The sequence below is a fragment of the Belonocnema kinseyi genome, chromosome 6 (genome assembly GCF_010883055.1).
Source record: "Belonocnema kinseyi isolate 2016_QV_RU_SX_M_011 chromosome 6, B_treatae_v1, whole genome shotgun sequence".
In the NCBI taxonomy this organism is placed as follows: Eukaryota; Metazoa; Arthropoda; class Insecta; order Hymenoptera; family Cynipidae; genus Belonocnema; species Belonocnema kinseyi.
In genome coordinates, this window is record NC_046662.1 from 61965260 (window position 1) to 61979829 (window position 14570).

Sequence of the window (14570 nt, forward strand, 5' to 3'; positions counted from 1 at the left end):
AGTTAAAATGTACTTATTTTAATTTGGATTTGATTGAAACGGCCACCCTGACTTTAAAGGTTCAGATTCAGTTCCGAAAATATAAATCCACGTTATCACTTTCAATGGTCTAAATTGAAGAATCTATTAATGCATTTTAAAAAATTTTTAGTTCAAAGATTACATATTTTCATAAGCCAAACGCTTCTCAAATTGAAAATTACATTGCTTTTATTTTAAATAGTTTAAAAATCATGAAATTTTACAATTCTTCAAATTTTCACTTGTTTTTGAAATTTTTTCAGAACTTCTAAAAATCTTTTACAATTGTCGCCATTTTTCCTACAATTTGAACAAAAATCCTGCCAGATTTCTCTTAAAATTAATTTTTCAGAATAAATTTTTTTTTACAAATTTCCTGTAGAAATTTTAAGATAATTTTTTTTTTATAAATTAGGCAAGTCTACTTCCTAATAGGAATTTTTTTGAATCAATTTTTTATGGGAAACTATGAATAAGCACATTATTAGCAACATTATTATTAATTTTTAACCCTAAAATCTGGAAATTCTAAAATTGTGAACTAATTCCGAATTGTCTTTGCAAAATCAAATATTATTCACTTTTCAATCCTTAAATTACAGTTCACTTTGAAAAATCATTGATATTTGTAAATTTCCCGTTAAAAAAATAAATTCAAGAAATACTTAATTTAAAAGAATGAATTTGCAACAAAACAGTTAAATTTTCAATAAAATAATTCAATTTTTTATAAAACAGTTGATTTTTTTAACCAAATTGTTGCTTTTTCAATAAACAATGACAAATTTTCAACTAAATATTAAAAGTTGAATTTTCAACAAAAAAGAAGATGAAATTTTAATCCAAGAAATAAGTTTACAACTAAATTGATGAACTTTCCAAAAAATGACCTATTTTCAATAAATTATTATTTTTAAATTAAAAGAAGAAGAAACGAATTTTCAACAAAAAAGATAAATTTTCAACCAAGTTGATGAATTTTCAACCAAGATGAGGAATCATCAAGAAAATAAAATATTTTTTAAGAAAGCGGTTCAAAATATAAACAAGTTCTTCGATTTTCATCAAAAACAGTTGGTGTTTTAACGAAGATTAATTTGCAACCAAACAGTTGGACTTTTATACCCAAAAAGAGTGATAACTTTTGCAAAAACGTAATTGAAATTTTAATAAAATATTAAAACACAAGGCAAATAAATTAAAAAATATCAAAATCTTGATCTTTTAAGATGATCAGTTGAAATCCTTAAAAAAACACTTAATGAAATCTGTCGAAATTTCCAGAAATCCCTCGAAATATTTTTTAATTCTTTTTAAATTTTTAATATCTTAAAAAAATCTTTAAAGTCCGAGGCCTGTAAGGGTCTTAAAAAAATGATTACCTGGTGATCTCTAATAGCAGCAAGTAAATCTTTTCTGAAAGGATAAATAGGAAGACTTTTCTTAGTTTCCTCGATAGTAGTTAAAGCTTTCGCTTGTGGCGTTGGACTCGCTTCTCGTTTTTTATCTTTCATAACCCCGGGCATCTGCAAAGCTTGGACGAATTCAATTTCATCGTCCAAGAGTAACTCGTACTCCTCTTTAGCTGTAGAAATATTGCAAGACTTAGAAGAAGAAAAAAAACGAATTACACAATAATTGCACAGCATGTCTACCGATTGAAAAAATAAATAAATAAACAACAATTCGAGGATAAGAAAAATTAACTTTTTCCGTGTGCATTTTTTTACAGTAAAAAAACTTTACGGGAAACAGTAGAAATTGCATATCTAGAGTGAATGAAAAATGTGACACATGCGAATTTTCTCGTACATACAAAAAATTTTATTTCATGGACAAAAAATCGTTTTTCGGTGACTGTTCATTTTGTAACAGTGAAAAACCACAAAGCTAGTGTTGAAAATATTTTAAAGTTTCTCATTTTTCGCGATTTCCTGGAATTTTTTCCTGGCCAATTTTTCATTGTCCATGCCCAAAACACATACAATCTTTTATGAGCGGAATAAAATAATTTCAAATATTTAAATTTAATTAATTCAGTAAAAAAATTGACTTTTCAAGAATAAAAGACGAATTTTCTATCCAAAAGGATTAATTTACACAAAACAGTTAACTTTTCAATAAAAAAATGAGTATCTAACCAAATATATTCATCTTTAATAAAACAGTACAACTTTAAACGAAATTGTTGAATTTTCAACTAAGTAATCGAATGTTGAAATAAAAAAGATGAAATACAAACCGAAATTGCATTTTTAACCAAATAATTAATTTTTTAGAAAACAGTTTAATTTTTAACGAAACAAGATGAATTTTCAATCCAAATAGACGAATTTTCTATACAAATAGATGAATTTTCAACAACACAGTTGAGTTTTTAGCCAAAAAGGATGACTTTAAAAAAATACTTGAATTTTGAACGAAACCAAGAACAGTTTAATTCTTCACAAAAAATATATTACATTTAAAAAAAAATTAACAAAATAGATCAACTTTCAACAAAATAATAAAATTTTCAACAAATTGGTTCAATTCTTGACCAAAAAACTGAATTTTCTAGAAGACAGTACCATTTTTAACGAAAAAGGGTTAATTTTCAATGTAAAAGCACGAATTTTCAACAAAACAGTTGAGTTTTTTTTGCCAAAAAGGACGCCTTTAACGAAATACTTGAATTTTCAACGAATAGTTGAATTTCTAACCAAATACGGGAATTTTCTACCTACAAAGATAATTTTTCAACGAAATTGTCGAATTTTGAAACCAAAAATATATAAATTCAACCAAGAACAGTCGAATTTTTAACATAAAATGAATTGTTAACAACAAATATAATAGTTTATATTTAAAAAGAGCATTAACAAAATATGTCAATTTTCATAAAAATAATAAAATTTTCAAACAAAATGTTTCAATTCTTGACCAAATAATTGCATTTTCTAAAATACAGTTCAATTTTTAACGAAAAAAGATTAATTTTAAATGCAGAAAATTAATTTAAAACAAAAAATCAAAACGGATTTTCAACGAATAATATAAAAGTGGATATTTTAACCAAAAAGTATGACTTTCGAACAAAAATTTGTTGAATTCCATGACTTTTTAAAGATGTTTTTTCTCGAAATTCCTCACTTTTCCTGACCAGTAAATTTAAAATATTTCTAATCAAGAAAACTTAATTAAATGCAGAATTAAACTTACTTTGAATAGAAAAAAAAATTATTAAGACTTCAAAAAATTAAATTAAATTGTTAAAGTTTAAAAAAAAGAATCGGCAATAAATAATAAACTTTAAAATATTTTTGATTCCATCTGCATGACTTTCCACCCTGGTAAAATGAATGGGTTTTTCTATTTTTTAATTTAAAAACAAATAGAAATCATATCAGGCCTCACATTCCCTGTGAGATAAAATATAGGGACCAAAGGTTATTTTTTGTCACACTCTTAGGGTACTTTTTCGCACTCAAAGGGCAACGAATTCAGAATAAATTCAGAAGACTGCGGACCAATTTAATTTACATTTAAAAGAATTCAAATGACTTGGGAAAAATGTTTAAAAAATTCCATTGTTTTCCGTAAAACTGGATTGAATTTAAAAGAATTTAAGATCAAAGAGAAGAATTAATTGGAATTCATAAAAATTCAAGATGAATTAAAAAAAAGTCAAATGAATTTAAAGGAATTTGAAACCTCTTAATTGAATTCAGTCTCTTTGAAATAAGCTTAGGAAAATTGAAGAGAATTCAAAGAATTTGATGAAATGCCTAAGAGTTCAAGATGAGGGGAATAGACAAGTAAATTAATTTTTTTTAATCGAATTTTAAAGAATTTAAAAGAGTTCAGGGTGAATTCCAAGAAAAAGTTTGAAATCTTTAAAACCCTACTAATTTCTAACAAAAGAAGTGACTTATAATTACAAAACAATTCAAGATAGATTCAAAAGAATTCAAATGATTTGGAAAATTTTTGTAAATCGAGAAAAATTTCATTGCTTAAAATTAATTTTAAGTAGATTTAGAGAAATTTAAAAGGAATGAGAAGAATTAGATGAAATTCATTAAAATCAATCTGAATTGAAAAAGCAATCAAATGAATTGAAAAAAAATTCAAAAACATGCAAAAATACATTAAGATACAATAAGATACATTAAAAATTAAACGATTACATTTTTTTATAAACTTAACACTTCCTAAATTATAAGTTATTTCAATTTTAAATAGTATAAAAAAATCCTTAAAATGCTTCAAAATTTTATTTCAAAATCTTGAAACATTTAAATGTAGTTTGATTTTTTTTTAATTTTGTCAGAACTTCTAAACACGTTTTAAAATTATTCGAATTTTTCCAAAATCTTTTTTTAATTCTGCAAAATTAAAAAAAGGCCATAATATCTTTCATATTCATATTTGATAATTTCAAAAATCTTTCTAAATCTGTTTAAATATTCTCTCAAAATTAATTTTTCGAGAAAAAAAAATCATTTTCAATTTTTGTAGAAAATGTTATTTGTTCTTTTGAAGCTTTTCAAAATTAAAAAAATTTAAAAAGCTTCTAAATTTTATGTTTGAAATCTGCCAAAATCTATATTTGATTTCAAATTTAGCCGCGCACTATTTGCACTGAAATTTCGGCGAAAATAGCCGGATTTTGTCGGTAAACGTAGACACTTCGTTTAAATTATTTGAAATTTAAAATTAATTTTGAATTTGTTTGAAATTTCTAAATATTTCTCGAACAATTCAACAATTTGACTTAAAAATTAAATTGTTTTAAATAGAAATATTAAAATTGCAACGTTCGAAGTTTAGTTTTCTTCTTTGGTTTGAAATATTTAGTTTATAATTAATTTTAATAATTATTTTATTTTTATAATTAATTTTTAAATAGAAAGTAATTTTTCTGTTTCTTAATTTAAAATTCTTAAAAAGAATGGTTTAAAAATGGAATATTTTAGACTGAAATAACATTTAAAATTTAATAAAAGCCTTTCATTATACATATATTATTTTTAATGTGTTTTAAAATTGAACATAGTTTATAAATTTTCAAACGGGCATTTTCATTTGTTTAAGTAATGAGACTTTCTAATTGAAATAGTTTAATTGTTAACGGTAAAATCTGGATTATAAACGATTTTAACACTTTTAATTTTCAATCATTTAATCCTTCAAAACTGCATTATGAAACTCTTTAAATTAAAATATATACTTAAAAATATAAAATAGAACATTTTTTCACTGTCATTTCCCAGTTTCCCCTAAAATATTTCCGCCTTTAAAAGTTTTCAAACTACTAAAATAAATTTAAAAATTCTTAGAATCTTTTAAATGTCCTGAAATATTTTGAATCGAATCCAGTTCCAAATTATTTTAAATCCTTTATACTCCTCTTAAATTTTTTGAAGCTCTTGAAAATGCCAAGGAATTTGAAAAATATACGTTATAATATTTCAAATCGTTACATAATTTTATCAATGAATCCTCAAGATTAATTAAATTAAAACTTGTAAAAATTAAAAAAAAAATGCATTGAATTAAGTAGAAAAGAGTAAATTTATAGAAATTTAAGTAAATTATAAAAATTTCCAGTGAATTCAGAAAATTCAAGAGAATTCTAAAGAATTGAAAGTGATTTCCAAATCTCTTCAGGTCCCGAAAATCTTACAAAAAAACCTGACTTCTCATGAATAAATCCTTTAAAATGCACTAAAATATTTTAAAATTCCAACGATATTTTCTCAAATCATAGAAAATATTTTAAAACCATATGCGTCCTGTAAAATCGTTCCGTATCTTCAAAAAAATTGAAAAAATTTTCTTATTATATTTAAAAAGCTTTAAAATCACTTCAAATTAAGTAAATTATTCTAGAAAAATCCTTGGAATCGTTTTAAAAGTCCTAAAATGCTTCAAATTAAAAGCTCCTGAAAATTCCTTAGATTTCTTTTAAATACCCTAAAATCTTAAAAATTCTTCAAAATTAATGAAATCTATTAAAAATTTCTCGAAACCTTTATAAATACCCTGAAATATTTCAAATAATCAAACATAATTCAAAAATAGGTATAGACCTGAAATGAGAAGATTCAGATAATTATAAAATTTATTTAAAAAATGAGCTGAATTTAAAAAGCAATCAAGTGAATTGAAAACAATTTAAAAATATGGAATTTAAAGAGATTTAAGATAAATTAATAAAAATTCAGGACGAGTTTCAAATAAATTGCAAAAAATATATTGAAAATCTTTTCAAATCTTCGATACCCTACAAAATCTTGTGAAAAATTCCTTGAAATCCATTGAAATATTAAAATCCCTTAAGATTATTAAACCCTCTGAAAATCCCTTCAAATTGTTTAAATCTCTTGAAAATGCCTTGGAATCTTTAAAAATAGCCTAAAATATTTCTGTCTTTAAAAGCCTTCAAACTACTAAAATAAATTAAAAATTTCTGGGAGTCTTTTAAAATTTCATTAAATATTCCGAATACTTTAATTAGTATCTTTTGAAAGCCCTTGAAATTTTTTTAAGCACTTGAAAACGCCTGAGAATCTTTCGCATTGTACTCAAGTATTTTAAATCCCATTAAATTATTGAAATCAATAAAAAATTTTGTTTGTAATCTTTTAAAATAATCCAAATTATTTTAAAAGAAAATTAAAAAAAAATACGTGAAAATATTTCAAATTCTTTAATCATTTTATCAATTGATTCCGAGAATCAATTAAATTACAACTTTCAAAAATTAAAAAATTCAATTATTTCAGTAGAAAACAACAAATTTATAGAAATTCAAGTGAATTAAAAAACTTTCAGTGAAAACATAAAATTGAAAAGAATTCCAAAGAATTCCGGATGATATTATAAAATTCCGTGAGATTCTATGACAATATTTTCCCAAATCATGGAAAATATATTAAAATACATTGAAGGTTTTAAAATCCCTTGAAATCATCGGCAATCTTATAAAATAACGTGAAATCTTTTTAAATATTTTAAAATATTAAAGAATATGGGAAAATAATTGAATTGGGTAGAATTGAGTGAATATAGATGAATTCAAAGGGATTCAATATAAATTAATAAGAATTCAGGATGAATTTCAAATAAATTGCAAAAAATATTTTTAAATCTCTTGAAACTTTTTAAATCACATGAAAACGCCTGAAATCTTCTGCAATACCCACAAATATTTTAAATCCTCTTAAATGCCATTAAATTACTGAAGTCAATAAAAAATTTCTGTGTAATCTTTTAAAATATTCAAAATTATTTTAAATCCTTTACACTCCTCTTAAATTTTTTAAAGCTCTTGAAAATGCCAAGAAATTTGAAAAATATACGTTAAAATATTTCAAATCCTTACATAATTTTATTAATTGATCCTCAGGATTAAATAAATTAAAACTTGTAAAATTTTTTAAAAAAATATAATAAATATTATATTTATAGTTTGCAAATCCCTTGAAATCATTGAAACCCTCAAGAATCTTATAAAATAACGTAAATAATTATTTATCGAATAATATTTCAAAAGCTCTAAAATCAATTCAAATTAATAAAAATAATAAAAAAGAACCTTGGAATTTTTTTAAATTTCCTAAATCCCTAAAATTTGCCTTAGAAGTCTTAAAAATGCCCTAAAACCTTTAAAATTCTTTAAAATTATTAAAATCTATTAAAAATTTCTCAGAACCTTTATAATGAATTAATTTATTAAATAAAAATTGACCAATGTGCTCTTTTCATTCACAGGAATTCTCTGATTTCAAGGCTTTCCAGAACACTAAACACCCCAAATTGTATAATTAAATTCTGAAAAAAGTCATACATATTTACCTTTTTTATCTTTAGCGCCAAATTTAAAGACAGCCGAAGACATTTGATCGGATTCCCATTTGCTTTGCTCTGACTGCGGAGGTTCTTTGTCTGGAATTTCGGGTTCTGGCTCCACTTTCCCATCTTGAAGAGGCATGCGATACCGCTGAATTCGCTCGAGTTCCCTCGCCTGTTCATGTTCTTTAGCTAATTGAAGGAGTTGCTTTTTATGTTCCCTCTCCCTTTTTTCCCTCTCAGTTAACCTGAAAGTTACAAAAAATTAATAAAAATCTAAATTAAAATTCGGGAGTAGATTGGAAGATAAAAATGCAAATTTTAATTTGCAAAACTTCGATTTATAAATTCCCTTTTTCCTGAATAATTTATTATTTTGCTTGACCATTAAAATTTAAATACTAAAAATCCAATCTTGTAATATTTTTCGAATAGAATCTTATTAACTTTAAAAAAATAAAAAAGTAAACAATTTAGGCAGAATTAAATTAATTGTAGAACAAATTTTAATCCGAAAAATTCTAAACATTCTTTAATACAACAGAGCAATAAATTGGAAAATAAATTAATGTTGAAAAAAATAATTAAATTTTTCACTACAAAAATATCAATTGCCAACCTAAAATGGAAAAGTTACACTTTTAGTTGAAAAAATTTATTTTGAACAAAAAAAAACAACTAAACTTCAAGAAAAAGGACCGATTTTCAAGTTAACTGATAAATTTTCAACTAAAATTGTGAATCTTCAACTGGAAACTAAAAAGATGAGTTTTCAACTAAAACAATGAATTTTAAATTTAGGTAATTAAATTTTTAATTAAAAAAAAATAATTTTCAACCTAACAGAAGAATTTTCAACCTAACAGAAGAATTTTCAACCAAAACTATGGAATATTCAACTGGAATAAGTTCAATTTTCAGTGGAAAAAATTACTTTCCGCAACAAAAAAAAACTAACTTTGAAAAAATGGTTATATTTTCAAATAAAGTGATGAATTTTAAGCCAGAAGGATAAATTTTGAACTAAAATGGTGAATTTTTAACAGGAATAATTGAATTTGGGACCAACAAGATGAATTTTCAACCAAAAAGATTAATTTCTACGAAAAAAATATGAATTTTCAAATAAACAAGATAATTTTTCCACGAAAAATTTAATAATAAAATTTTTATTTATAAAAATGAATTTTTAAACAAAGGGATTATTTTTTATTTGAAAATCACGAATATTTAATACTTGAACTCTTAAACGAAATTTTTTTAAACAAGAACGTTAATTTGCAAAGAAAACGATTATTTTTTAACAAAAGAAATCGATTTTTTAACAAATATGTGAATTTTCATTTAAAAAGTATTTCATCGAAATTGTTGATTTTTTAAACAAGAAAATATCAATTTTTAAACAAAGATGAATGAATTTAAGACTTAAATAATTAAATTTTAAATTCAAAAAAATTAATGTTCAATCAAACAGAAGAATTTTTAACTAAAAATATGAAATATCCAATTGGAATAAGTTAAGATTTCAGTTGAAAATATTAATTTTTTCAAAAAAAGAACATAATTTTGAAAATATCGTTACGTTTTCAAATAAAGCGATGAATTTTAAACCAGAAGGATAAATTTTCAATTAAAATTGTGAATCTTTAACAGCAATAATTGAATTTGTGACTCACGAAACGAATCTTCAACCAAGAAGATTAATTTCTACAAAAAAATATGAATTTTCAACGAAAAATACCATTTCTCAACTAAAAATGAAATAATTAAATTTTTAGTAACAAAAATGGTTAAAAAAAGGGATGAATTTTTATCTAAAATTACGAGCTTCAACTGGAATAATAGTTACATTTTCAGTTTAAAAAAACAAAATAATTTTCGAACAAATAGCTCATATTTCGACCAAAGAAATTAATTTTTCATTAAAATTCTTAATCTTTTACTGAAAAAATTAATTTTCAATAAAAGAGTTGAACTTTTAAACAACTAATTTTATTTCCGACCTAAAAGATGAATTTTTTTGTATCCAAAATGATAACTATTTAACTGTAATACTCGAATTTTAACCACGAACAAATCAATTTTCAAGCAAAAAAGAACATTCTAATTTTTAGTTGCAGGAAATAATTTTCAACAAAACTCATGAATTTTTAACCATAAATATTAATTTTCTATGAAAAGGCGAATTTTTCACAAAGTACATAAATTCTCAAACAACTAGTTTAATTTCAAAACTAAATAAATAATGAATTATGATTAAGTAAACTGAGATAATCTGAAAAATCTGCGACTGTGGATAAAGTAAAAATTACTTTTCTGAATTGACAAAAATTATTTAAATAAATCCACGTTATCATTCTCAATGCTCTAAATTGAAGGATCGATCAATAAATTTAAAAATTTTCAAAATTATACCATTTTAAATTCTAATTCCAATTCAGAATTGGTTAAATTTTGAAAATTCTTATTTTAATTCTTTTCTCAAAATTTCCTATTTAAATCCAGAATTTTAATTCTTCATTTTCACTCAGAAATAAAATTCTTTTTGGAAAAATCCCAGATTAAACAAAGAATTTTAATTGTTTTCGAAAGTTCTCCATTTCAACTAAGAATAAATTTTTTTTTGCAAAATCCACTGTTAATTTTTCATTCAGAATTGTTATTCTCCTGGATAAATTTTAGTTTCAACTAAAAATTGATTAAAAATGGAAAATTCCCTGTTCAGATTCGTAATTTTAATTTTTATCGAAAATATCCCGTTTCAGCTTAGAATTATAATTCATTCTTCAGAAAAATTCCCTGCTCAAGAACGGAATTTATTTAAATTTAAAAATTTTCTCTTCCAGGACCAATTATAATTCTTTTCAAAAAATACCAGTTTCAATTCAGAATTGGTTAAAATTTGCAAATTTCCTGCTTCAACTCAGAATTAGAATTCTTCGGAAAAATTTCCTGTTCAAATTAAGAGTAAAATTATTTTAATTTTAAATATTTTAATTCAAGAAATTTTCTTTAAACTGTCCACATTCAATTTTTTAAATTTTGGAAATCGTTATAAATCTTTTTAAATATTCTCTTAAAATTAGTTTATTAAAATGAGTAATTAATTTTCAATTTCCATAGGAAAAATTCTTAAAAAGCTTCTAATTTTGTTGTTTGAAATCTGCCGAAATCTATATTTTTCGATACACGTAGACACTTCGTTTAAATTATTGAAAATCATTTCATTTTTTAAATTAATTTTGAATTCTTGAATTTCAAACTTTTAAAATTGAAGTTTAAAAGTTGTTTCATTGAACAATTTTCTACTCAAATGCTCAATAATTTATATGTAAAAATTGGAAGATACTAACGCTTTTCAACTGAAAAATCTTAAATTAAATGCAGTTAAACTGCCGAATTAAAAAATTTAAACTTTTATAAATCAGAAGTGTTTAAAACTTAAAATTTTTTCCGTTTAAATCCGAAATTTTAATTCCTTTCGAAAAGTTCCCTGTTCAAATCCAGAACTGTTCTTTTTGTTAATTGAAAAATTTCAGAATTAAAAATAGATTATACCTTGGAATTTTTTTAAATACCCTAAAATATTGTGAATTATTTGAAATTCTATTAAATTACTGAAATTAATTGAAATTTTTTGGAATCTTTTAAAATAATCTAATATATTTTAAACGGTTAAAAACTTTTGAAATACCTTGAAATATTGATTTTTTTTACATAAATTGCCTAATTGTTGCATTTTTTTCTCGTGAAAATCCCTAATTTTTCCCGAATTTCCCTGTACATAAATCAAATAAACACTTACACGCTATCATCGAATAAGTATTCATCGTCATGAACATCCGCTTCCAATTCTTGAACTTTATCCTCTTTCCTTTTCTCCAAATAAAGTCTGCGTGATTCCACTCGAAGTTTTGGTATAAGTTTGTCTCTCGCTTCACTATCAATAAGTTTAATTCTCTTTGCGGCTTCAGCTAAATAAAAAAAATCCCTCGAGTTTATAAAGAATTTAAATCAAATCAAATCAACAGGGTTGTTACAAAATATCAATTCCGAAAATCCTTAACTTTTTCCTGTCAAATTTTTCATGTATCTTAACCGTTATACATTTTTCTTTCAGGTTAAATTTCCAACCAAAGAAATTAATTTTCAACCAAAAAGTTCCATTTTCAATCAACTGAAAGAGATAGATTTTTAATAAAATCCATAAATTTTGAACAAAATAGTTAAATTTTTAAGCAATAAAATGAATTTACGAATAAAATATGGAATCTTTAAACAACAAAAAAGTGCATTTTTAGACAAGAAGATTTCTTTTCCACCAAAAGATACGAATTTCAAGAAAATGCGTGAATATTAAACGAAAAAATATGAATTTTCAAACCAGTATAGAATAGTTGAATTTTCAGTTACAAAAATTAATTTGTAACCATAAAAACGAATTTTTCAACTAAAAAGTTAAATTTACACACGAATAAATGAATTATCAACCAAAAAGATTAATTTTTTACCAAGAAGATTAATATTCAACAATAAAAGATGAACTTACAACAAAATATTTGAATTTTCAACTAAAGAAGATAAATTTCCAGCAAAACATAAACTAGTTAAATTTTTCGTTAAAAAGCTAAATTTTTTATTAAAAAAAAAAAAGAATTTGCCGCAAAATAGTCAAATTGGAAACCAAAGAAATCAATTTTTAACTATAATAATATATCTTCAATAAAGATTAAATTTTGAAGCAAATAGTTTAATTGTCAACAAAAAGATAGTTTTCTGACCATAAAGATTAATTTTCTACCCAAAAAAAGACGAATTTTTATAAAAACACATTAACTTTAAAAAAAAGGTACATTTTCAACAAAAAATGAAATAGTTATATTTTCAGTTAAAAAAATTAATGTTTACAATAAAAACAAACCGAATTTTCAAACAAAAGAAATTTTCAACAAAAAAGCGAAGTTATATTTTCAGTAAAAAAAATTGATGTTTTAAAATAAAATCAATTTTCAACAAAAATTTTTTTTAATCATACATGGAATAATTGTATTTTCAGTTAAAAGAATTGTTTGCGCAAGAAAATAGGAATTTTCAACAAAATGGTTAAATTTGTAACCAAAGAAATTAATTTTGAACAAAAGATTTCAACCAAATGTTTCAATTTTGAACAAAAAAAAAAAGGATTTCTAAATTAAAATCATAAATTATAAAACAAAAAAATTAATTTTCGACATAGTTGTGCCGCTTTCGACTGACTAGTTGAATTTTCAACCAAAAAATGTAATATTTGATATTTCAACCAGAAAATATTTTAAGTTGAAACCGAAAACAATTGAATTCAAGCAAAGAAGACGAATTTTCAACAGAATACGTAGACCACTAAATAAAACAGAATAAATTTCAACCAATAGATTTTTCTAGCAAATTTCATCAATTTTTAACCATATATATTAATTTTGTACAAAGAAGATCAATTTTCTATCAAATCGTTGAAATTTTAGAATAAAAAGTAAGAATTTTCGACAGAAAGGCTTAACTTTTTATCAAAAAATATGAATTTTCGAGAAACAAGTTTATTTACAAGCAAAAAATGGAATTTCAAAACAAAAGTTTAAATTTTCAGTTAAAAAAGAAAAGAATTTTTATTGAAAAAGAATTATATTTTCAGCAAAGTAGTTTAATTTTAATGAAAGAGATTAAATTTTAACTAAAATTATAAATCTTCAAAGAAAAAGTGTATTTTAAATAAAGTAGCTAAGTTTTCAACCTAAAAACATCAATTGGCAACACAAAATTTTTCAACCAAGAGAAATAATTTTCTAATGAAAAAGAGGAATTTTTAACAAAATACATAAATTTTTAACCAAATAGTTGAATAATATACAATGAAGAAAAAGGATAAAAACATACCTGCTCCAGAGCCTGCTGGCATAGCAATTTTCCGAACTTTGCTTTCATCTTTAGCCTTAAGTCGATTGGAAAATTCATCCCTTTCTTTAATATCCCTCTTTGTCCTCTCCTCCTCACTATCACTGTCTTCACTCGAAGATTTTTTCTTTCTGTTACTACTCATTTTTAAATTTTTCGATTTTTCATATATATTTTAGGTTAAGTCCAACACTTACGCTTATATCCTCTTGTCCTCTTTAAAATTAAGAAAATTGATCAAAATGTTAAGAATGTTTTTTTTAATATTAAAAACGAAATATGATTAACATTTTTCAATATAAAGTTTTTCGCATTTTATGTATTTATATATTGATATACTTGTATATTAGAGGTTATGTTTGTAATTGACATATAGGACGTATACTATTTACGATGCAAAGATGACTGCAATATTAATATTTTATGTTCAAATATGCAAGCAGGAAACTTTTTATCTTGTAATATGAAAGCCGAAGTGATACGAAACAGTACATTTAAATTACATTTTCACGAAAATATCTCTGTTTTCACACGCTTCAAGGAATGAGGAACATGAGGAATGTCAAGTTCAATCAAAACACTGCATTCTACGCATGTGCTGTGCCCAGCACTGCGCATGCGTTGCACCAGCAGCCTCATTGGATGTTCATCGTGCAATTATTTGAAAGGATTAAATATGCAAATTAATTTTTTACAATAGGGATCGTCCACAAATTACGTAATATGTTTTTCTTTTGTTTATATCGTTGTGTCCTTCTCAACTTCACAGCAATTTTATGCTCGTC

The 14570-nt window shown here is 23.6% G+C and overlaps 1 protein-coding gene across 2 annotated transcripts in view; it reads right to left on the reverse strand.

The window, feature by feature from the left end:
* Window positions 1–14332, reverse strand: part of LOC117174984 (pre-mRNA-splicing factor ATP-dependent RNA helicase DHX16) — a 47946-nt gene extending 33614 nt beyond the window's left edge. Inside the window, exons 1-5 of one of the 2 annotated variants that reach the window (XM_033364468.1) lie at window positions 14125–14332; window positions 13768–14001; window positions 11663–11831; window positions 7864–8105; window positions 1404–1606 (exon numbers count right to left, since the gene is read on the reverse strand). In XM_033364468.1, coding sequence (XP_033220359.1) covers window positions 1404–1606; window positions 7864–8105; window positions 11663–11831; window positions 13768–13930 — 777 coding nt within the window. In that variant the 5' untranslated portion in view covers window positions 13931–14001; window positions 14125–14332. The remainder of the gene's footprint in view (window positions 1–1403; window positions 1607–7863; window positions 8106–11662; window positions 11832–13767; window positions 14002–14124) is intronic. The other variant, XM_033364470.1, reaches the window with a different exon arrangement.
* Window positions 14333–14570: the final 238 nt, after the last annotated feature.